This window comes from Cupressus sempervirens, chromosome 6, assembly GCF_028749045.1.
Source record: "Cupressus sempervirens isolate cs-2001-9-10 chromosome 6, ASM2874904v1, whole genome shotgun sequence".
In the NCBI taxonomy this organism is placed as follows: Eukaryota; Viridiplantae; Streptophyta; class Pinopsida; order Cupressales; family Cupressaceae; genus Cupressus; species Cupressus sempervirens.
Genome location: NC_143123.1, coordinates 96,329,532 through 96,356,618, shown reverse-complemented (window position 1 = coordinate 96,356,618; position 27,087 = coordinate 96,329,532). Strand labels below are relative to the sequence as shown.

The window sequence follows — 27,087 nt, the reverse complement described above, 5'->3', positions numbered from 1 at the left end:
ACTGTAACTTCATCCAGCCCAACTGTACTGGAATCACTATCTGTCTCAATCGGACAATCCGGTGTCCCTGTGATATCACCTTCTGGCTCATCCTGCACAACGTCTGTAACCCCTTCTACTTGTGAAGATGATGCAGATAAACCATTACTTGAAGATGTGCTAATGTCTCCCTGTATCGAATCAACATGTCTGTTAAACTCCTCATACAAGTTTTTGCCTGTCATAGGGAAGGTACGATCCTTAGGCCTATCAAAACGTTCAATCAGTCTCTCCTTAAACTCCACATATGAGGTAATGTGTGCCTGACCCATAGTGACCATACCATGTACCACCACTCGTGTGCTAACCCATCCAGGTGAATTGCTGCATACTTAATAGCCTCTTCCTCAGGCATAGGATTCATTTGAAAGTATGTGTCAAGCCTTTGAACCCAAGCTCTTGCTGTAGACTTCCCCGAGCCATCATAATATGGTAACTGAAGTTTCCCTACTTTCTTCCATAGCTCATAGCTCTAGTTCCTGTCATGTCCATGTGGCATATGCTTCATCCGCACATCTATATACTCCCTAAAGGTAATTGCAGTAGTAAAATCTGGACCTCCAGCTTCCCAATCTCTCCTCAGCTGGTCTTGTATATCAGTGATCTGGGGCTCTGGTACGGGCTGCTCTGGAGCTCTAGGAGGAAATGTGGGAATAATGGGCCTCGAACTCACTGTCCTAGATTGCTGGAGTACATGACCGAAATTGTTCCCCACTTGTTCGCCTCCATTATGTGTCCTATCCTGATTATTACCACTCTGGTTATTACCATTCTGATTATTTCCTCCACCCACATTAGCATTCAACCCCATTTGACGAGCCATCATCTGCATCATAAGCTCCAATCTCTGACTCTGTTCCTGTGCTCTCTGCTCTGCTGATCGCTATCCCTGTGCTAAGGTGTCTAATAACTGTAAGAATCTTTCCTTTCCCTGATCTGGACTGGCATTCATTTTGTCAAACATTTTTTTTCTCTCTATCTGGCTATTCCAAATTCCCAATAAGACCTCTACAGGATGGCAGGAAACCGCTCTGATACCACTGTAATAACCCCAATAGGTTATAACTTCTTCAAACACCAAAAATCTTTATACTTCAGTTGTTTGACATTTCGTCAAACACTTTGCAAGCAAGCTCTGATACCACTGTAATGACCCCCCTCAAATCTACTCTCAAAAATGCTGATGAAAGCTCAAGGAATTTCATCAAACAATTCACATGCAAGGGACGTATGACTGATATAGTATTTTATCTGGCTTTAAATGACTCTTTCTTCAATTTGCATCAATGAGAATCTTTTGCTAGAAGACTCCAAAAGGACTACACAATGACCTAACATGAGTGTGCTACTAATTTTGACAATATTCGGTGCATATATATGATCTAAGCATGAGAAATGAATACCTACAACCAACTGGCATTTTTACAAACAGTTGGTATGCAAACTAACTAGCTGATAAATAATGATATTGAATTGCTTAAATGACACTAGCAACTATTATCTTCTTAATTGCAATGAAATTTCAAATACAATGCTCATGAAATATGGCCAAGACTTTGGCATTTACATGGATTACAAAATGATAATGCTGGTATAATGCACACTTACAGCTAAAACTTATAATACCCTAAAAACAATACTAATAAGGGAACCTGGTTGTAGATGGCTATAATAATTTCCTTCAATGCTGCCCCTTCTGCTTTGCTTTTTCAATTTGCTTTTTCGAACTGCTTTTTCGGATTTGCTTTTTGAACTGCTTTTACGGACTGCTTTTTCAGCCTGCTTTTTCGGTTCCGCTTTTTCCGTCTGCTTTTACGGACTGCTTTTTCAGCCTACTTTTTCGGTTCCGCTTTTTCGGACTTCTTTTTCATATCTGTTTTTTCGGACTACTGCCATGTTAAATCTCAAGACCATATCTTTCAATGGCGTCAAGATTTTCAGCTTGAAGGGATTTCGTCCTTCAAACTATTGAGACATAATCTCTAGAAAATTTTTCAATTTCTTTGATATTTTCCAAGCCTCCTAAAAAGAAGCTCTTCTATTTCTTTTATAGTGTTCTCACAAGAGCTCAATCCTTCGTTTTCTCCATGTGGGATAAAACATAACTCCTTTTATGTAACTTATGTCTCCAATGTGTTATAAAATAAAGGGGACTCTTTTAATTTAAATATTTCCCACAAACTATAGTCTATGCATTAATAAAGTTAAATATTAAATTTAACTTTATAAAATAGCTTTATCAATGCATAACAAATCTTATCAATGATAAACAAGTCTTCTTGTCGATTTTAAACAATTACCATCGACATACCGCTGCCCCTGGATGCCCGACCATGTCCAAGATGACTTACTATAAATAGTAAGTATGCCCAAAGTTGCCTCAAAACCCCTCATAAAGACTTGCAACTGAAACTATCTAAGCCGAATGGCCTCTAAGTCCCTTTAATGTCTTGGTTAGCCTACGGAACTGTGGGGAAATAGGCTAACGACAACATCATGCTATAAATGCTAAAAAGGGGACATTACACAACTCTTCATATTCCACATTTTATAAGGTTTCCTTAAATTACCAACTCCACCAAGGAGCAAACATGTCTTTGCCATGGAATTGATGTGTTCACTAAGTATTCAATGAGATGACTATAGTACAATAGTTCATAGCAATAGATGACAAATTCGCAACTTGTATAAACCAACAAACTTTAAAAAGTTCTTTGAGTAGTTAAAAGGCCTGCAACCTTTTGCATGGAATACCAAAGATATGCCATACCATCATAATCATCCTCGACCATCCTCATCTCCTTTTTTTGCAACACAAGCCATCAATGGGTGATAAACTATGTTACCCCAAGTTTCCAGGCCAAGGAGATGAGAAAATGGGTTTCGAGGACCTTTTTTTGCCAGAGCAGAGGACGAGTATATATATATGTATGTATGGATTTTCAAATATATTTATCAATTTCACATTCATCAAAGAAACCTAGTCTAAAAGTTTTAAATTATCAATTCCATTCATCAGATAATTGTTCATCAATGATTATAGAGCATAGCAATTAGCATCTAAGTGAATCATCACAGAAAATAGCATCATTTTCAATCATCGTCTAAGAATACCAATAAATATTCAAAACTTTAAAACAAAGAAGCCAAGTTTTTAACAATAAATAACAATGTTCAACTTCATTATAAATTTACACAGACAATCTTAGCCTTTAGGATACAACAGGTATAAACAGAGATTACACAACATTTTAATCAATCTTAAAACTTTAAAGCTTGAATTTACACAACCAATCTTTGTCAATCTTAGCATTTAAAGTTTTAAATAGAGATTACATAGCCTAGCCTATGAATTTTAAACTGCGATTACACAATAACTCTTTAAAATAAATTATAAAATGAAAAATAAAAAACTTACCTCAACCTTGAAAACCCTTGCCATCTCACTCTCCAAGTTGCAACCCGCCATCACAACCTATAATATGTTGAACAACTCCATTCAACCTTTCAAAATCTGTGTTGAAGTTTGCAACCTTGAGTTTAAACATTTCAACCTACGTTTAAATTTTTAGAACTTTCTAAGGCTTGTGTTTTGCATAATGTTTCAACACAACACTGTCATCTGTCTCTGTCTGACAGGAGAATGCAAAGCAAAATAGGACTTTGTTACATAAACAAAGTTATAAACTTAAAGGTTTATAAAATATAAAAACTTTTATTTTATAATTTATTCCAATTCCAACACACGAGGCCCACAAGGAAAAAGATCTCTTTTTAATGTTTTTGGAGTCAATATTATTTTTTGATTGGAAACTTTTAGCAATCCCTGAAATGGCTAGAAAACGGAAAATTAGTCTCTCGAAGGATCAACAAGATTCAAAAATCCTTGACCATTTCCTAAGTTTTGGGGACTTGTTTATGTTTTTCTTGGCTAGCTAGGGACGACTTGGAAACATCCTTTGCCATCCCCGAAATCATCCCTATTTTCAAAACTTGTGGCTTAAGGGTGGAAACACATCCCCAGAAAATGTAGATGATAAACTATTGAGAGATGAATGCTGATGATGTTCCTATGGGAGAGTATTATAGATATGTTACTATGGTGATATGTTTCATTCATGACTTAGTTTTTCATTGATGTCAACATAGTAGTTTTTTGTGGTATCTAACAAAAGAACAACGGAAAGATCAAGTTGGTACGAACTGCTAGTTGAGTATTCTAACTATCCGAGGTTATGGGAGATACATCTAAGTATCTAGTATATGTAGTTAACGTCGGAAGCAGTATATGTAGTTAACGTCGGAAGCAGAGATGATAAGTCTGGAAGAAGTTATGTAAGTTTTGGTGATGTCTGTTCTGAGACAGAGTTTACAGAGGCATGTTCTGGTAAACTTGTTATATCTCTCAGCAGAGTTGTTATTCTGAGAATCAAGGTTGAAGATGTGTAGAATACATGTTGGTGATGGCGTGGCTAAGATCGCTCGTCATTATATTGCGTGTATGGAAAGTTATTCAAGTTGCAAGGTGGAAGATTAATGTTATCGCTAAGTGTAACGTGTTCTTAGTGTGGTCCTATAATGATTACTTGAGAAGGTCTAACAGTCGACTCAAGGAATTTTTTTATGGACTCGGTATAAAGGAAGAACATTTTCCATTATCATGATACATACATGGATGGACAGAGATGATATTTGTATTTGCTGAGTGATCCGAAGTTTGATATTTGGATCTGAGGTTCGTGACCTGGTCTACAAGGTCTAACAGTGATTGGTTCAGTTGACAGAACAAAGGAAAGAAGAACATAACAATAAATTACTTGTTTGAGTAGTGAGCTCTTCTTGTAGTTGAAATTGCATGTTTGGGCAGTGGACTCTTCTTGCATACATTGTACTACAACTCCTAACAAGGATTCAAAGTCTCCTAACAGGAACTCTATGTACTAAATGTTGTAATAGACTCCTAACATGGTCCATCATCTAACAAAGAATATTTATATTAGTACATCATCTTGTGGACATCATTCCCATTGGGGTTTTCCCTTTGATCAAGGGTTTCCCTAGTTAACATATCTGGTGTAATTGTCTATGTGCATCTTATTATGGTTATTGTTTACTTTGGTTAAATGGTTAAGTTTTTTTTTAAAAGATAAATGTTTTAACTATTGGATAACTGATTCACCCCCCGCCGCCCCCGACCCCGCTCCCCCTAGTTATCTTGGTGGACTATAGTTTCTAACAATTGGTATCAAAGCATCAGGTCCTTCAAGATAAAGTTTAAAAACTTTGGGAGATCCATGGTGAACATATTAAGGAAAGATAGTCTTACATTTGATAGAGGAAATTTTGACACCCGGATAGTAGAAATTCTTGGTGAGTTATCAAATTTGTGTAAGGAACAGAGTATTGAGTTTTCAAAACCAAAATCCTTCTATTGTATACAAAAGAACAGAAGCTCAAGCAAAGATAGATCTAGATACGAAGAAGACACAAAGATAAAGGAAGGTATTGATCTACTTACGAAGAGAGAACCAGAAGGTATGAAAAATTTTGTTTGTTGCACATGCAAAGAATTTGGTCATTTTTCATCCAGATGTCCTAAAAGAGTACGGAAAACTAGAAAGAGTTTACTTTATGATCAGGTTGAAGAACTTAAAGCAAGTATGGAAAGGTTCTTGAATAACTATGATAATATGCCTAGATTGGTTAAAGAAGATGAAGTAATAGAAGAGACAACTTTGGTAACTATTATGGAAAGTGCAAATATGAGAATTGATCAAAAATTCAAGATACAAGAGAGAATAGTTAATTACAATTCAGATGATGATGTTGTTACTAAGCCAAGGAATGATGAAGTATTTCTTGAGACTAACAATGATTTGCAAAATGAAGGAGAGCCAAGGCAGGAACAAAGCTCGAAACCTTCAATAGAACCAAGAGTTGAGATAGCAACTCCTACGTCAAGAAAGAATATGATAAAGAATCACCCATCTGAGCAGATCATCAGAAGCCAAGATAAAGGTGTGATGACAAGAAGCAAAGTCAATGAAGAACTATGTTTGATATCTCAAGTTGAACCTAAGAATGCAGATGAAGCATGTAAAGATGATTATTGGAAACAAGCTATGAAAGAGGAATTGGATCAGATAGTAAAAAATGAGATATGGGAATTGGTTCCAAACTAGTAGACAAGAATGTGATAGGAACTAAATGGGTATTTAGAAACAAGATGAATGAACAAAGCGAAGTTGTAAGGAATAAAGAAAGATTGGTATGTAAAGGTTACTCACTGCAAGAAGAAATAGACTATGATGAGACCTATGCTCCAGTGGCTAGAATAGAAGTAGTAAGATTATTCTTAGCCTATGCATCACAAAAGAAATTCAAAGTATATCAGATGGATGTCAAGTCAACATTTCTAAATGGAGAACTTGAAGAAGAGGTATACATTGAATAGCCTGAAGGTTGTCCTTTGATAGATGACAAAGACATAGTGTGCAAACTAAAGAAAGCATTGTATGGCTTGAAGCAAGCACCAAGAACCTGGTATGCAAGGTTGGACAAGCACTTGACAAAGCTTGAATATAGCAAAGGTATGGCAGACAATAACCTATATTGGAAAGAAATTGATGATGGTTTGATGATTTTGATAATATTTGTTGATGATATCATATTTGGAGGAAATGATGAGGAAAGTGAGAAGTTTGTAAAAGAGATAAAGAAAGAATTTGAGATGAGTATGATAGGAAAAATGAAATATTTTTTAGGATTGCAAATTATACAAAATAAAGAAAGGAATGTTTATTTCTTAGACTAAGTACTTGAAGGATTTATTGAAAAGGTTTGGTTTGGAAACATGTAAACCCGTTGGAACACCTATGGTAACTGGACACAAGTTATCTACAAAGGATAAGACACCTACTGTTGAGCAGAAGAAATATATGATTGGAGGTTTGCAATATCTCACTCACACAAGGGCGGATATAGCAAGTGCAATTGGAATTGTTGCAAGATTCCAAGTTGATCCCAGAGAAGCACATTATGCAGCAATCAAAAGGATATTTAGATATCTAAAAGGAACATCTAAGTTTGGATTGTGGTATGACAAATCTAATGATTTTACGCTAAGTGCTTATACTGATGTTGATTAGGCAGGCAGTATGGATGACAAAAAGAGCACCAGTGGTGAAGCCTTCTTTCTTGGAGGAAAATTGGTTTCTTGGCTAAGCAAGAAGTAGGATTGTACATCACAAAGTACAGCGGAAGCACAATATATTGCAGCAGCAAACAATTGCAATCAAGTTGTTTGGATGAAGCAGATGTTGAAGGATATAAGGATGGAAATCAGTGAACCTATTGTCATACATTGTGACAACACAAACACAATAAATATGTCCAAGAATCTAGTGTTGCATTCAAAGACCAAGCACATTTCTATTAAGTATTGTTAGTGTAGTTTTTTATTTTTCCTATTTTGCTAGGTTTTTCCTACACTTTTAATAATCTCGCTTAGGTTAATAAAGCATGTCTTATTAGGTGAATGGTTGTGAGGTGTCACCTTCCTACATGTGAGCATCCATTAGCTATCTTGGGAAGCTTTAGTCCGATAGATGGTTGCTTCTCATTGGTTGGTGTTGCCACCTCCTCCCTCTTCCTAGCCTATATAAGCATGCTACCTGGCTTGTATTTGTATCTCTTGTTTTTGCATCTTCTTAATGCTATTTTGCTTCCAACATTTGCATTACTCTCTTGGAGACTAACTCTATGATGCTATTTTGATTTTGTATCATTTGCATTCATAGTTTAGATATTTACTCTTTGCACTAGTTTTATGGGTTATTAATCTTATCAGATTCTAACAAGTATCACATGTTGAGAGAGAAAGTTGCAGAAAAAGAAATTAGATTGGAGTATGTGAGCACAAAAGCGCAGATTGCAGATATATTCACTAAGCTTCTTTCCAAAGAGACTTTTGAGTATTTGCGAGGTATGCTAGGGGTTATGCCCCTTCCTACATCATAGTAGAAGGTGCAAGAGTGCATTAGTATAGTGTAACAGAGCACTATTGTTTGTCTGGACTGAATGCTGATGCTTCCTGTATGGGGGAGTATTTGTGATGAACAAAGTCATCTAGGACTATTATTGGATGTTGTTTTGAACAGTGTCTTTGGACACTCAAGCTAGTAAGAATCAACTGTTGCAGAGTTTGATGCAGTAAAGTTGGTTGTTGAAGCCTCTGACATCGATGTCAATGGGGGAGAAGTTTGGAATGAAAAACATCATGAGGAAAACATGTTGGGGAGTAGTACTATATCATATGTATGGCATGGAATGATAGTTTGATGGAAAGCACATTGAGGTATATCAATGGAGGAGACTGATTGATAAAGAGGATTTGAAAAGAAAGATTAACAGTCTTTTGTTGGTATTCTTGGAATTAGATGTTTTCTTCTATGTTGCCATCAATGCCAAAGGGGGAGATTGTTGAGAAATGAATGCTGATGATATTCCTATGGGCGAGTATTATAGATATGTCACTATGGTGATATGTTACATTCATAACTAAGTTTGTCATTAATGTCAACATAGCAGTTTTTTGTGGTATCTGATAGAAGAACAATGGAAAGATCAAGTCGGTACGGATGGCTAGTTGAGTATTCTAACTATCTGAGGTTATGGAAGATACATCTGAGTATCTAGTATATGCAGTTAACATCGGAAGAAGAGATGATAAGTCTAGAAGAAGTTATGCAAGTTTTGGTGATGAGTATTCTGAGATAGAGTTTTGCAGAGGCATGTTCTAGTAAACTTTTTATATCTCTCAACAGAGTTGTTATTCTGAGAATCGAGGTTCAGGATGTGTAGAAGACATGTTGGTGATGACGTGGCTAAGATCACTCATCATAATATTGCATGTACGGAAATTTATTCAAGTTGCAAGCGGAAGATTAATGTTATTGCTAAGTGTAACGTGTTCTTAATGTGGTCCTATAATGATTAATTGAGAAGGTCTAACAGTCGACTCAGGGAATTGTTTTATGAACTTGGTATAAAGGAAGGACATTTTCCTTCATCGTGATAGATATGTGGATGGATGGAGATGATATTTGTAAGCAGCACAAGAGCGGAATGTGAAGTTGAGCAAAGCAAAGTGGAAGTGAAGGAAACTTCATTATTGCTGAGTGATCCGAGGTTTGATATTTGGATCCAAGGTTCGTGACCTGGTCTACAAGGTCTAACAGTGATTGGTTTGGTTGACAAAACAAAGGAAATAAGAACACAACAGTAAATTACTTGTTTGAGCAGTGAGCTCTTCTTGTAGTTGAAATTGCATGTTTGGGCAATGGGCTCTTCTTGCATACATTGTACTACAACTCCTAACAGGATTGGAATCTCCTAACAGGGATTCAAAGTCTTCTAACAGGGACTCTATGTACTAAATGTTGTAATGAACTCCTAATAGGGTCCATCGTCTAACAAGGAATATTTCTATTAGTACATCATCTTGTGGGCATCATTCCCATCGAGGTTTTCCCTCTGATCAAGGATCTCCCTAGTTAACATATCTAGTGTAATTGTCTATTTGCATCTTATTTTAGTTGTTGTTTACTTTGGTTGAATGGTTAAATTTGTTTAAAGAAGATAAATGTTTTAACTGTAGGATAACTAATTCACACCACCCCCCCCCTGCACCTGTCAGTTATCTTGGTGGACTATTGTTTCTAACATAAACTTCATCTACTATCTCCTTGTCAACACCCCACCGAAAATGAACTATAGCCCCATAGGTTCAATATGTTTTGATCAAATTTTAAGAGTATACCTGCCCACTAGGGCACTAAAAGCTTTCCAAAATAGAGAATGAGTAACTCTCATCCTCGTGCCTACATGAGGATTACTTTACTCGCAACATGACTAGGCAATAAAAAACCAAGCCTACACCAATGATGGCACTTGGCCCTTCACTAATCCACTTGAAATATCCACATAACTAAAAGGTACAGTCTTAATCACCCTTGATGGTTTCAGATTGACCTCATGCTCTATGCAACCTACAAAGTTGATTTGCTTTCATGGGACAGCCCTGCACATTGTTGCTTATACAACTTCCTACACACGTGAAGGTTGCATTCAGCTCCAATAGTAGTCTCTTTGTGCATATGTTCCTCTAACATTGAAGAAAGAGCCTTCTGTTGGCATTAATTTGTCTATCACTATTAAGTGCTAGTAATGCTAGTTTCTTACCTTCCCCAGTAGGAGTTGATGATGAACTCCTCACACCCTAGGATCACTTGCAAAACAAAAATAACATTTCACAAAAGAGAATAGTAAGATCAGCTTGATTATGGGTGCTTGAATGAATTGAGAATATGAATGTACATAGGATGCCTTGCTAATAAAGACAAATTTGATAGGTAGGATTACACAAAGTAGTGACATGTGTCTTAATACTATGTTATGAGAAAACTAACTTGACAATTATTAAATGACCTAGAAAACACGAATTAAATGTCAAAAGTTAAGATCTTAAGAGAACTAACAACTTTCTAAAATGATTCCTTAGGACCTAAGTTATTTAAGCATATAAATAGGACCCACTTGTAAACTAGTAAAGTAAAATACCTAATTCACACCAAGACTTCCCTTTTAGTGCAAGTAATGATACAAAATATGATGGTCATTATGGATCTCCACTACTAGGCCATATACGGTATATTTACAATGCAATCTCTCCCAAACAAAGAAAAGAAGAGAGGAAATTACCTCTGCAATTGTTCTTTTAAATACTTGAAGGCTCTTTGGCACTTATTAGTCCATTCAAATCTTTTACCTTTTTCCATGAAGAGGGGTAATTGAGCATACAATACGAAAAAAATTCATCACAAATGTTCGGTAGTATCCTACTAGCCCCATTAAACTTCTTATTTCATACACATTTCATAGAATGAGCTATTCTGTTATAGCTTTTATCTCAATTGCGTCTTTTGCAATACCCTGTACTAAGATGGTGTACCCTTTCCCTCTGGAAGTATGTGTTAAGGAATATGGATCACAGGTAGAGTGTAATAATAATTTTATTGTTTCAGTTTCAGACCTGATCAAATGATAATTCTGATATACAGTGGATTTGAAATTGCAATTGCAGATCCACTATTTTATTTATTTCTTATCACTGCCTGTTTCTATTATTAGTAGTGATTAATGAAATCCCTTTTAACTGAGACTGTAACTGACAATTATATTATTGTGGCTGTGAAGAACCTGTGATTGCTGAGACTGATATGATATTTAAGACAGATTATATATTACTGGTATTGCTGAAGGTACTAATATTGTTGGGAATGTATATATTTTCTCTGACTGCGATATCCATGATAAGTATTGAGTTGAATGATCATACCCCGTGTAGGGGCATGACTCTGTGTGGCTTATGCCACATAAGGCCTTGACCCTAGGTGGTGTATGACCAACCAATCCTAAACTAAATACTAATCGATGCCCATAATAAACAAGGCACCGATCAGGGTATTAGTAATACCTGCCGCAGATATATGACATGCTTGATAAGAGATGTTCCTTGTGATATATTACAGTCTGTTTAATGGATAAATTACTTTGTAAATCATCTTCCACTCAATTCAACTTAAATATAAAGTTTTATATATATATATATATATATATATATATATATATATATATATATATATATATATATATATATATATATATATATGCATGTATGTATATGTATATGTATATGTATGTATGTATGTATATGTATATGTATATGTATATGTATATGTGTGTTTCTATACATATAGGTATTTATTATGGTATTTATTATGATTTACAATTTCCTTCAATCTGACTGAAGCTATATCATTCACAGAATGTACATTTGAACAACTTTCCATATAATTTATGTTCCCTTAACCAATGAAAGAGGATTTGCAGATGTTAGTGGTGTTAGTCTTTATTTCTAGAATAATCAAGAAGTCATCAAGAAATATTAGAATAAATGTATTCAAGAACTCTTGAAATGTATTGTTTTCATCAGATTCATGAGGTGGTTAGAGCATTAGGGAGTCCAAAAGGCAATATAGTAAATTCATAATGACCGGAATGAGTCCTAAAAGTTGTTTTTAAGATAGACCAAAGATCTATCTTACAAAAGACTGCTGCCCCTCTCATTTGATCAATCAAATCATCGATCCTAGGTAATGAATATCTATTCTTAATAGTGACCTTATTCATCATCCTATAATTAATGTTGAGATGAAGAGTTCCATCTTTCTTCCTCAAAAATATCATGGGTGTGCCCAAGGGAGATACGTTGGGTCTAATCGGCCCCTTGGAAAGTATTTCCTACAATTGTGCCTTAAGTTTTGTTAACTCGACTGTGGACATTCTGTAAGGGGCCTTAGATATAGGTTTGGTCCCAAGTAACAAATAAATGGATAAGTCAAATATTTTCTTAGGCGGTAGTCCTAGTAGTTCTTCCAAAAACATGTCTGAAAAACCTTGTAGGAAGGAGTATTTGTCCGTAACTGATTTTGTCATAAAATGGTGTTTCAACACTCAAGCAATTGCTTCATAAACCATTTCCTTGGATTTTCCTGTCTCTTCCATATTAACTACAAAGGTCTGACGTCCCGCCCTGCTTCTTTTAAGTTGCATACCTAAAACTTGTCGCACTTAAATTCCTCAGCATATGCCTCAAATGATGGCTTTGTTTCTCTTATGATCCAAACACTCTACTCACTTGGCATATCTACCTTTGCATGATGTCTCTGTAGCTAGTTCATCCCATAGGACCCTAAGGTAGATACATATAAATTAACTTCAATAGGAAACTCAGGAAGTTTAACCTTGTCCTCAAACATGCACTACTCTACCACAACCCCCAACTGATTAGCATATTCAACTAACCAAGACTTTTCTAGAAACTCCAGCAGTATTCTAAGAGATATAAAACGTTTTGTTACTCTAGTATCAACAAGTGTGGAAACGGAATTTTCCATAGAGAGTGTTGGTTCCCAAAACCATAGATTGGAAATCGAAGAGCTTGTCGATTCTCCAATAGGATCCAAATCAGTTTTGGCCAACAAACAGCAATAATTCAAATTCTCATGCACTTGAAGGTTTGCTACACCTAGGCGGGTGAACCTTTACTTCAAACCTAATCACCTGGTTCAAAGCTCTTCTATAGCGAATTTATACTTGGTGAATCCTTAGGTTTGCAAGGTCCTTGAACTTGATCAAAATAAAGTTAAATGAATTCGTTGATATGATTGAATGTTTTGTATAATAACTAAGTTGATGCTTGTGAGTAGGAAATATATAGATTATTGACTTCAATTATAAATCTAAGAATTGTACTTGAATGATTCAAAAGACAAGTGCCTTTGCTTATTCGGGCAACAGAATCAAATACAATGAAGATTATTACGTACAACTTTATGAGACAATATTTATTTAAAATATCATCAATTACTCCTAAGCTCTGCAAATGACAAATCTTGTGTGCAATTATTTGTCAGTTCAAAAGGGATCTTATCTTCTTCAATGGAAGTCCCCAATTAGACACAGACAAGGAAAACCTATTTATTTCACAATATCCCTGAATATCGAACAAAGAATGCAAAAAGTATCCAATCCAAAAAAGCCTTGTCAGAATAATTCAATAATCATTTTACTGATCATGCAGGACAAATCTTACATTACAAAGTAAAGTCCACCAAGATAACTGAGAGGGGGGGCTGAATCATTTATCAAATCAATACAACTTTTATTAACCTTATTAAACCTCAAACATGTGATCAATATAAACAACCATAAGAAGATACACATACAATAATGCCAGATATGTTAACTAAGAAAACCCTCGATCAGAGGGAAAACACCAGTGGGGATGGTAACCACAAAATGATGTACTAATACATAAATTCTTTGTAAGAAGATAGACTCTGTTAGGAGCCAATGAAATACATTCAGTACATATCAGTCCTTGTTAGAAAAATTTGAATCCCTGTAAGGAGATTCCAACCCTCTTAGGAGTTGTATAAGGCAAATAGTCCCACTGTCCAAACATCATAAGGGGCAAGACCATCGAACTCATTGCCCAACAAGCCTCTATATTATTCCTTTCAAAATAATAGAAATGCAACTAATCACAGCAACTCAAACTCTTGCTCAGTCCTCTTACTGTGACTCTTTCGCACCAAACCACTTCTCAAATCTCAATCCCAGATCTGCAAACTTGCATCATAATAATCCCTTTGATCACTTACTTGCATTTACAAATCTTCTTTACTTATCACATACACTTGATACTTATCGCTACTAGATTATTGACATCTTCATTTTCCTCAACATGATGCATCGAGTTTTCCATATTTAGTTTCTTATATTACTTGATATAACAAGAAGAGTGCTCAATTAATTACTTATTATTAACTCATTATTCCATTTATTTGCTATAAGAATTAAAATAAAAGAGAACAAGAGATACATGTGCACAGGCAACAAAATTCTTTATAGATTTCAATGTATATTGATTACAACAATTTTATTCTTCATAGATACAAAAATTTTCAATGGTTCTCATTCCACAAGTCACTATAATCTATGATAGGTTCCTCTAGATCCTCAAACTTAGAAGAGATAAGATGATATCCTAGGGCAAGCGCTTAATAATTGAAGAGCTTATTAGAGCCCAAACTCTCAATTGGGGGATCCTCAAGCTTGAATCCCTTAGTACCTTCTATTGGTTTCTCATGATATATAATTAAGGCAACCATCTACATCTTTTTTTATGCAAACAATGAATATAATGAGCTAAAGTCAGATGATCTTGCCAAAGGTGCCACTTCAGAGAGGTCGTATCTACTATGAACAATCCATAGTTGCACTATAGTTGAATCTCGTACTTTCTTACAAGGGGTATGTCAAATCCACATTTTGCAAGCCACCGACAACAATTTTCAGTTTTCTAAGCATTAAGGATATGAGAATCTACGTTTATTGTGGAAACTCGGTAGCTCTGATATCATGTATAACTTGCAAAATTTCTAATAACATAATTAAGTGAAAATGAACTTTAATTGTCGATCATGAAATCTGAATTGACAACTTGACAAGAAATAATTCTATTCACATTTGCAGTTAATAACTACTTTGTCATGAAATCGAGATAAACTAACTTAGTCAATTTACATTTTAGGAAATAAATAATGCTTAAATAGAAAATTTAAACTGAATTGAACCTAGATATGTTGATCGAGTTACTTGATTCTTTCCCAAAAGTAGAATCATCTAGGGTGAAAGAGTTTCATCAGGGGTTTTTACCACCCAAACATGAATCTTTTGATCGTGACCATCACCTATACGACTTCCAAAGGAAGTAGCCTAGTCCTTCCCAAGGCACATAAGCACGGTATCCATTTTCTTACTACATGAAACTCGGTCTAAAACACCCAAAATCGTCGTAGGCAGTCAACCTAAGACACCCTTGCCTAATAGATGACCTTCCTAGCTAGACATTGCACTATTGGTTCTAGTGATTGACATGTAAAGAAAATAAAAGCACATACCTTGTGCAATCAATGTCATCACCAATCCTATCCTGATGGTATCACCCCTTATAGGTTACAAAAGTTTTACAAGGGTTCTACGTATTCCTAGGTTCACAAAAAAGCTCCTAGCATTCTTGTTAAATTCCCATCCCTTTTATGTTGGATTCACCTAGGGTAAAAACTAGAGCAATTATAGGGGCATTACTACGTATCACAGAGACATGGTAATTTATTTTTTTGCAAGAGAATTCCAACCCCAACCAAGCCTTTAAATACTTAAAAGAATTGATAATCTATTATCTAGAAAAACAGATTTGGTAAACTTCCATAGCATCACATGCAACTTTTCTCAGTCCTCTTTTTGTGCCTTCATAATGCATTTGCAATAACCACTAATAATGCAGAAAATCCTTTTCATATAATGTAAACAGATCAGAAATCAATGTATATCTAGAGCACGTATAGAATATGGCTTATTCTATTATCAATAAATAAGAGTGTAGACCCATACCACTAATCAACAATCCAAATTATGAAATGGAGAAACAAATTTGATGCCTAAGTACAGTGTTTGATGCCCAAATACCCTAACCAAAAAAGCAATTAGTTAAGATTGACTTACTATCTCAAGAAGTTCAACATGCAACCACTATCCCATCAACTATAAATGGCTAATACTCGTCCCTCGAAGCCAATCCACACCAATACATCATCAAATTTTTTGTTTGTTAATCAAAAAAGCAATCATGAGAACTTCCTATGCAATAATGATAAAAATTTCCGACCTCGGTCAAGCATTGATTGTCATAGTTCTGAATATGATCTTTGTCACTTGACCATCACCAACAACACTAAAGTGAATGTAACCATAGGAAAACATGATGCAATATGTGGCTCCATGCTTCTCTCAACAGATGCACTCATCCCAGCTGCACTAACCACACCTACAACTATGATAAGTGTGGCCACATCCTGAACCGACTCACAATTATAACCCATGGGCATGAAGTCATCACAAACTGTTACTGTAGAGAACTGTTACAACCCGATTTCTGCTTAATTTTTAAACTGCTCATATAGTCGTTGCGCCTTTCATGTGAAGTCAATTGACACCTAAATTGGTTATGGATCATGTGAAATAGTAAGATGGTTAACCGTTAGGATTTCATGTGAAGATGACATGTTAGTTATCAGTTAAGATATTGTTATATTGCTACTTTGAAATATTGGGAAGTTGGGTGAAAAGTGGAATGGTAGTTAGCCGTTATGATTTATGATTAAAGCTTGTTAAAATAATTTTGAATATTTTAGAAGAATATGATATTACTGTGGAGGATTTTACTCTTGCAAGAGTATGTCAAAGGGGGGAAGCATTGCCAAGAAAGGAGTTAGGCAAGCGGTACCACTTCCTCTAGGAATCGACAGGTATGAAACCTAACCACCAAGGCTAAGGGTAAAACGACTAGGCAATCAAGAGTAAGCTAGGGACTACCATGAGCTACCTAGTCAATAATTGTGCACTAATAAGAAAACACTAAATCTCTAATTAAATTGAAATACCTTTTGTTATGTGATGATCTCAAAACTTCTTGTGATGATTGTCATGCTTAGTACATCAATGCCATATCACTTACCTATGCTTGTATTTATATGTATATACACACACACATGTATCTATGCATACATGGAATAGATGTATTATGCATCCACATTATATATGATGTATATGAGAAATGCGTAGTTAAAATTACCATGTACGCATACATATATGTGTGCATACGTACACAAGTATAGATAGGTGGGGGATCACACTAATGTCCTAAGTAATATTTCTTGGCAATAATTTACCTTCTCCTTGAGCGGCCACAAAGTCTATATTGCACTCATCAGCCTTTAATTACTTTATTATTTTGGGTCGGCCATATAATCAATTCTACCATTATTACATGAGCCAATGATCGACAATTCTTGTAACTCATGCTACCTTGTATCTTGCTCATAACTTAGCTATGTTTCACGTAATGGCTCTTAATTGTTTATATCATTCTCAACTTGCAAATCGGGGACATTATGATTGCATTATTTCCGAACTCTTCTCTACGCTCCATTTTTCTTCTGCAATTGATTCATCATTCACAGCGCAGCTTCTTTTAAAAGTTCTTAGCTAGTGCGTAGCCATTCACTAAGGCCCGAAGCCATTTGGAAAAGGACATCTACAAACGCAATTAGAGTCACACATAATTTGCAAAACCGACCCATAACAGGTCATGTTATTAATTTTTGCACATGTATCTATATATATTCTGCACATCAAGGTAAACTTTAAGAAACCCCCCTCCAAAAAAAGATATAAAATATTGGTGAATCTTTCAATATTTTGAAAAACCAAATTATTTTTATCGGCGAATCTCTTAATTTTTTAATTTTAAATATTATTTCCATTGGCAATTATTTTGGAATCATTATTTTTGAGTAGAAAATATTGACAAATCTCAATAATAATAGGAAGTTCACAAATCATCATGGAATATTACAAATCAAAATTGAACATGTTTTATCTCATGAAAATTATGAGGATAATTACATTATATTTTAAATCAATAGTGAAAACTCTATATTCCTAAAGTAACTAATAATTATGATAATTATTGGTGAATTAATTTTATTTTCTTTGATAATATATAATATTTAGGTGAATCAAATCTATTTATGTATCGAATATTTTGGTGAATCTTTGAGTTTAAATTTTTATTTTTATTTTAACTATTGAGCGATTTTAAATATTTAAGAACTAAATTTAATAAAAATATGGTGATTTAGGTTGCATTAAACCTTAAATTATTAGCCAAATTGCTAGCAAAAAAAAATCTAAAATTTGCAAAATTACAAATATTCACCACTAAAAAACACCCTACTACACATAGATCGAAATGCTTGATTGAAGCAATGAAGATTTTCCTAGCTTTTATTATTGATTGAAGATCAATCGATGATCTCTTTATTTCGTATAGAGCAAGACTGAGCGCATGAATTTCTTTTGTGAAAGCAAAACTAAAGTATAGGTTTGTACAGGACAGACTCATATAGGAGCATCATGCCATATGTTCCTACAATGATCACTCTATGTTCAAAAGGTAATGATATTGTAAGAATGTACTTTTATACCATTGTGTTTAGCAAGCTTGAATGGTTGATCATTGAATAAGTTAAAGGCACTATCATTTGTGTTATCAACATCAGGTTGGTGGATAAACTAGCTTTGTATATGTGAGTATAACGATTTTCAGATGTCTTTTAACTGTGCCAAAGCTAAAAAGGCAGAAGAATTGACCCTGCATGGTAAATATGAATTCACATTATCTTAAGCCAGTAAGGTCAAGATGAAGGGTGTGGAACAAAGAACACTCTTGCTTGATAAAAGAAGAAAATATTAGTAACTCAAATAAGAAAGTGATATTAACGAAATAAACTATGTCAGCTCATGGTATTTCTTAATGCAGTCTTGTTGTCAAGTCGAGCGGTGGGTGATTAGGTACACAGTGCCCTCACAAATCCTTGGCCAAGGAAGGTTAGTGGCATGCTTGTTGCTGTGATCACTAGAGGTCAAAGTGCTAGCAGTTAGAAGATAGGTTGATGGAAGATGTCCACAATCTCCTTAGTTGATTAGACAACCACTCTAACACCCGGATGCTCATTGGCTGGATAGTGGTGCCCCAAGCCTAATTCCCAAGGTAGGGAGGGCTTTTCTCGATAGAGATTGTGTGAGGATACTTAAGGGTCCACGCTTGGGAGGTTAAGTGCAATGGCAATGCTTCTCCTCTCTTCTAATAGCCAACGCTTGTACAGTTCAAAGTCAATATCACTTGCAATCATCCATAAAACGGACACCGTTTTTCATTTAATTTCAGTTAAGAATTTTAGATAGATGAAATGGTTATTTTCCATGTACGTAGACTAGAGCAATTAGATTAATTAATCATTTACTTGCTATGTCAATAAAAGGAAATAGATAACTGCATAGTTAGTTATAACTGCCTTTCATGTTAGATTGAAATGTATGCTATTTGAAATATTTCCAGATGTTTATTTATTATGAAATTTTAGCACATTACAAGAATTGCATTGTGCCTATAGTTGGTGAAGATTGTGCTCAACTCGACTTCACGATAACCTCATCTAACCCTGATTGTGATGCTTTAAGGGCCAACTGTGTGCTCTCCAAAGAATCTATAGTCACCCCTAACTCATGAGTGAGCTCAAGTGCCTCATCTTCCTTTCCCCCTAGCGCATAATACAAGCGTAACCCCACTTGAGAAAGTAGTCTTTGTCAGCCAATGACGGTATATAGATTTGTTTCATTATTCTAACGGTTTCTTAAAGTGTATGAAACTATGCAACAAAAAAGCTACCATCACAATGCTCATCCGTCACAGAACTTCCCCAACCATAGGTAGCCAACATCTAATGAGGAACATAAAAATGTCGAATGGTTGTGGCAATCTAACAGTCATTCACATTTAGTTGCCCAACAAAATAATGTCACTGAAACCCATGACCATCATACAAACTCTCTGATCCACAATCTGCACTATGATATGAGGTTGTATCTACATCCCTCACCTTATGAAAAGTAGCATCATGTGTGTTATCATTAATGCACACATCAACAACTTTGGTACTGCTACTAAGCACCTTGACGAATGGCTCAACAAATAAGGTAGAAGTTGTTAATATGTCAATATCTTCACACGTCTCCTCTCCAACTCTATCTCCATGTCCATTCAAAGTCAAATCTTGGGACCTATTACCAATAAATGAGTTTTCAGATTCATTTTCTAAGGTCCAATATCAAAATCACTAACTGCTCCCTGAGTCTTTTTCATAAATTACATCATTAATACCCAAATCTCGAGTACCAACAACATCCACATATGAGAGCTCTATGTCTTATGCTGGTGCAAAAACAACTCACTGATATCATAGAAATCAAAATTGTTATCATGACTAATAACCATTGTTTCTTTTGCACTGATAAATTTATTTCTATTACTATTTGCCTCTTTTTTCTTTGCAAACAAAGGATCCAAAATCTCTGGATATTTTAGAACCCTGATAAATTTGTATTATAATCCTAGAAGACATTATGATAATCCTGAAAGGCATGATAAAAACATGAGCAATCTTGTGTCCCACAAAAAACTTATAATTTTGAAGAAACAATGGTCGACAAAATGCAGGGCAAAAAACAACACGTCAAGTCTTGCAGAAAAACCTAAGAATTTTGAAACAGATTTTGTTAAAATGTGACAGACGCAGATGTTAAATGGTCAAAATCCTAGGCATAGGCACCTAAAGAAACACTATCCCATTACAAGAACAAGAGCAAAATATTAACAACCAAACACATTTAGTAGAGTAATGCAATTTGGAGTAAGTTGTCCAAGGAAGAAAAATTAAAAATGACATGAGAAAATCTGCAAAAACAAGGGTCAAATAGAATAGAGGAGGTTGCACTCCAGCAAAATGCAACCTTGAACAAAACATGTGATGTAAACTACGCATGGGTCAATAGCTGAAAACATGAGAACACCCTTTCAAATGAATCAGATTTCAGCAGGGAGAAAACATGGGCTACAATATCCCTCTTGTCAACAATGCTTGTACAGAAAGAAAAAAATGGGAGAAAGGATGTCAAATGACTAAACGGAAGGGTTGCAATGCTTGCAAAGGAAAAATAGCATAAGAAGAGCGCGAAAACGGCCTAGTCAACACCTTACCAAACAAAATCCTCCACGGAAAAATGCTTCAATGATTATTAATAAGTCTCCAACTTCTTTCTTAAAAAAACGAAAAACAAATTTATGGAAAATATTCCATATCTAAAAGAGGCTACGAATTTATGTTTTAAAAAAAAAGGCCAAAGTTTATAAAACCCAACCAACATGCTTTGATACCATGTTATGATAAATTAATGTATTAAAAAAAAGGAAACAAAGGCTTCTTATATAGATTTACAAAGACGATGTTTCTAAATGAAACAATTGTGAAATGAAGACATCAAAGGAAACTTCCTAAAGCAACTAAGATGATCATTAAAGAAACATTACAATATCTTAATATTCTTAAATTGTGATCCCTATAGCATTAGTATATCTTATGTTTGGCATTGCTATGCTTCATATATTTTACTTTTCCAATAAGACAGTGTGCCTATTTGATCAAACACTAATATATATTTCCTAGAACCATCCACTGGCAAAAACACACTGAACTATTTTATAAAGTAATGCCTTGGAAAACTTCAAAGTAAGACATCCAAAGTAATATACAGTTATTGAAAGCAATCCATTAATGTAGAAATAAATTATAATAAGAAGGCATACATGATTAAGAAATTGCTTCAATGATTAAGCAATCAAAGGACCATAATCTCAAAATTTAACATAATAAGTCATCAAGTAACATACATCTTTTTAAGGAAAGAGATTAATTAAGACTAATCCAGTATACTTCCTAGACCACTAAATAGTCAAATTGTAGAATTGTAGAATAGAATACAGTTTGAGCATACCAGTGTAACTCTCAGTAAAACTACCATGAACAGCAGCAATATCTAAATCTTTCATATAAAGTGTATGTAAAGAAAAGAAACATCCTACCCTACCATTGAAAAGATATGGGACATGATGTGCCAAATCAGATCCTACTAGTACAAGCAGAAGAGCACTAACATGATTGTAAGTTATTCAGTAAGCTACGAATTTTATTACGAGCAAATGCCAAGTTACGATTTGAAGGATCCTCAACCCATTGTTGACCGGAGTCTTTACATATCTGCATTGAAATATCAAGGGGAAGTTAATTTGAAAATGAAATTCCGTTGAGCTTACAATTATTACAAATTTACAAGTATGAAATAACAAGTGTCAAGTTATTCCAAGAATCAGCCTCTTTTTAAAATTCAGTATCATTTAAGGATTGCAAAGTATATCATTACTTCACATACATAGTACATTTATATTCACCATGAATCTTACTTGACTTGATGTCGAAGAAAAAAATATCAATGTAATCAATAAAATATGTACATCTTGTGTTTGCATTTTTAAATTCCAAAATAAGGAACATGTAGCAAGACTTAAAAGTTAGGTGGATACTATTCCTAGCAACAAAAAGAATTCAAGGGGTCTGGAAAGCGCTATATTCTCTGAAAAATAAATGTAGGAATGCAGAATTATGGGATTGGAAGACCAAGAACATGTTTGGTCTACGAGTCACCCTGGTGGTCTTGTATGGATGTGAAATTTCGGGCAGCATTATGTCAGATGAGAAATGGAGACATGTTGAAAGAATGCAGAAACACTTTATCATCAGCAACCTCAAAATCAAAACAACTATGCCTTATGAAATCTTATTAGTAGAAGCCGGCTCCTTACCCTTAGAAGTCATTGCAATGGTTTGATTGGTAAGTTATCTAAAGAAAACTCAGGGTATGGAACACCACCGTTGGCCTAAGTTAGTTACAAAGGAAAAACTAGATAGCAGAAAAGGCACATGGATGAAGCAAAACAATAAGTGGATGAAAAAATAGAATGTTAACATTCATGGGTGCCCAATTAGTAATGGAGAAATAAAAAAGCATGTTCATGAGAAATTTCAAAGTATCATGTGGTCAAGGTACAATAGGAGGAAAAAATCTTATCATATCAAGAAGTTCAATCCCAAAGCAATACATGAGCAAAAAGCCTATATACAAGCTAATATTAACTGGAGAGCAAAATTGCTCATTGCCCAACTCAAAACTAGTTCCCATCAGTTGAGATGTGAAACGGATAGATGGCGGGTGCCAAAAGAGGAATGGGAGCATAGGACATACCTATTTTGTGACAAGGGGGTTGTTGAGATGGAGCACCATTGTCATGGAGTGCTCGGCATACAATGACTTGCTCATTGCCCAACTCAAAACTAGTTCCCATCAATTGAGATGTGAAACAGATAGATGGTGGGTGCCAATAGAGGAATGGGAGCATAGTACATGCCTATTTTGTGACAGCAGGGCTATTGAGATGGAGCACCATTTTCTCATGGAGTGCTCAGCTTACAATGACATCAGATCTGGGTATACGGAGATTTTGGAGAAATAGTTAGGAAACACTGCAAACCTGATTATCAAAATCCACCGGCGAAGAGACAAGTTAATCAACAGGTTACAGCTTGCTTCGGTTCTCTTCCCCCTTTTTGGGGGTGTGTGCTAGCTTGCGAGTCCCATAGGCTTCTTTGGCCTCATGGACGTTATTAAAATATTTCATTCATTCATTCTCTGTAGAGCAATCACAATAGGCACTACTAATGGAAAAACATGAAAGAAGGTCCAATATCAGAATAATAAGCTCTTGATACATAGACAAGGCTCAAACAATCCAAACATTACTATTTTATTCATGCATCAATATGAAAGCTGCAATAGACTCTAGCAATTACGTGGAATATAATTCTGACTTATCACACAAAGTAATGATGAATATGTTTCTAATCATCATAAATAGGCTTATTCTCAATCTAGTCACAGCACAAAAAATCAATGCAATCAATAAAAATATCAGGGTAAAGTATGTTAACAAATATGAACTAAGGAAAATTGGAAACCTATACCAATAAATATAAAGCTATGTAAAAATCAGCATTAATATTCCAAGTTCTGTTTGCAGAACAATCAAGATAGATAACACTAGTGAACAAATTTGAAAATAGCATTCAACCTTAGAATATAAACTATCTCCAACCATGGGAAAATCATGGTTTTGAATAAAAACATATAGGAATTACATATTTACTACTTGGCTGGACAGGTTTCTTTGGGGCAATTGCACTCTCCCAAAAGATAAAAGAGGTATAGGCATTGGAAAAATTAGGATCCAAGTTGCAACCCTTGCAACAACGACTAGACAAACCAATTGTTAGAACTTAAAAGCTTCATCCAAGAGATTGCTTCTCAGGACAATTTATGGCTACAATAAGGAGCAACTGTGTTGCCTTGCTAAGGACATAACTTTGAAGCCATAGCTCAAAAGGAGGTTGCTTGAAAAGAAATGGAAGCTTAGGATGTATACAAAATGAAGACTAAATCTAAAATGCCAGAATATTGAAAAACACAAAATTAGAAAAGCCCATAATTTCTAAGAAACCTATTTTTCTTGTTTGTATGAGTTAGGACAATTTCTCTTGATTGCTTGGGGAATAACTTTTAATATTCCAAGGCAATTCACTTCACTTTCTAGTTTTACAGTATGCATTCCCTCTAATAATAAATACAAAGGAATTGTCATCCAAATGTTAAAAAGTATAGTGTTGTACATTTATTTTCAGAGTTTGCAACGTTCTTTTAAATTACCATTAAAATTTCAATAAGATTCATCCCACCATAAAAAGTATGGTCTTGTAGCTTCGCTTCTCTTTTCAGAGTTTGCTAGAATCTTTTCAAATTACTCAGTTTTAATAAATTTCATTTATATTGCCTGGCATATGCAGTCATTGAGTTCATTAGCCTTGCTTCAGTCTTTCTTAACATATTAAGTTCCTATAAATGTGAGCCAGTTGCCTGCATGTAAATTAGCAATATAACTTTTCATTCAAACTAGTTGACATGCATTGTGGCTAATTGCATCATACTGCAAGTGGAAGAAGGTTGATTGTTTGCTTCCTTCTGCTAGCTGATTAGATTAAGCCTATTCAATAGCTAAGAATCATGTCCAGTTGAAGTCTGTCCATCAACAGTTAATCTTACGTAATCAACACCAGTAAACCCAAAAAGCTGAAAATCATCACTTCTGCTATACCAAATGCCATAATCTACAATGACCTGGACATATCTGAAAATTGCTTTCTTTCCTTGATCAATTGTAGAGAAATTCTTGAACCTAGAAATATGAGATATATCCAGAATTATGTCCAGTTGTAGATAGCCCATCAACTATGAGATATATCCAGAATCATGTCCAGTTGTAGATAGCCCATCAACTATATATCTTACACCATATACATCTGTAAACCTAACAAGCTGAAAATCATTACTTCTTCCATAACAAATGCGATAATCTACAATGACCTTCACATTCCGAAAATTCATTTCCTGCCTTCTAATATCATTCTTAGAGAAATTTGGTAGGAAAATGTGGGTCTTTCCTAAAAGCAAAATTAGATGTGTTTAATGAATTCCAAAAGTTCAGAGTGTAAGTTGACAGAGTCAGGATGTCAGATCATTAATCTTGAGTCTGATAATAAGGGGGAATTTTGTTCCAGTGAATTCTTTGACTTTTGTGCTAAACACAATATTAAGCGTCAACTCACCACACTCTATACTTCTCAATAGAAAGGCGATGTTGAGAGGAGAAACCACACAATTAGATGGATGGCTTGGTTTATGTTGGAGCATAGAAATGTTTTTAAGAAGCTTTGGGCAGAGGCAGTGTATGCTACAGTGTACGTTCTGAATTGGTCTCCATCAAGGAGAATACCATAGAAGAAGCATGGTCTAGGAGAATGAAATCATGTCTCAAGTAGACCTATTGTGAAATGGAGATTCGCAACTTATGCTTTGACACTTTGTAAGTTTACATAATTGTTTTCTCTCAGCTTAACTATTGTAGTACTTAAAAGTTAAGGGTGTTATAAAACAACCACCCAGGTCGTGGAAGAAAGAAGCAGACACGGTCATGAACTGAGCTTCCAAAGGTTGTCATACAGAAATATCCAGGCACGTGGGGTTTTCCAGCATTGGCATTTTCCAAACATTGTAATTAGTCTAAAGGTTGCAATATAAGAGGTTGAAGCTGCATACGATGTGTTAGTCAAAATACCACCTTGCTGAGATGTTTAATTGCACAGGTAAGTTGCATGCCATGTGTTTGTAAAAATGTCCCTTCTTTGGAGATGAATATTAGTTTTCCTAGGATACATGGGAAAACTTTGGCATTATGTCAACTTGGTGTACAAGTTAATTTCAGTTGCTTACATGTATAAGAAAGGTCAAAAATAGTTAGTATATCATTTCTCTTATATTGTCAACCCATCACGCATTATTAGAAGCATTCAAAAACATCATTTGCAAGCATTTCACTCCCATTTGACATCAATCAAAGCAAGCATAAACAAACTGAAACAGAAATACAGCAACCATAAACAAACTGAAACAGAAATACAGCAACCATAAACAAACTGAAACACAAATCCAGCAAGCATAAAGATTGTATGCAAAGTGTTTGATGATATTCCTTTAACCTCTAATCAGCAGTTTAAGGTCAGAACTAGCAAGGGATATTACAGTGGTGAAGTTAGAACCTATTGGGGTTCTTACAAGCTAGACATGTTATAATTTTGTTTAGCCTTAATCCGACCCATTTTATGGAATTGCTGCCATCTCATTGCAATGCCCAGGTTACAAGTTGAGGGTTGCACTCTTGAATAGCTGTGATCTTGT

The 27,087-nt window shown here is 35.0% G+C and overlaps 1 protein-coding gene across 4 annotated transcripts in view; it reads right to left on the bottom strand.

Moving 5' to 3' along the window:
* RSY3 (Adenine nucleotide alpha hydrolases-like superfamily protein) overlaps positions 1–27,087 on the bottom strand; it is a 246,350-nt gene that overhangs the window by 100,321 nt on the left and 118,942 nt on the right. For all 4 annotated transcript variants that reach the window (XM_089786909.1, XM_089786908.1, XM_089786910.1 and 1 more), the window contains one exon: positions 22,343–22,445. In XM_089786909.1, coding sequence (XP_089643035.1) covers positions 22,343–22,445 — 103 coding nt within the window. The remainder of the gene's footprint in view (positions 1–22,342; positions 22,446–27,087) is intronic.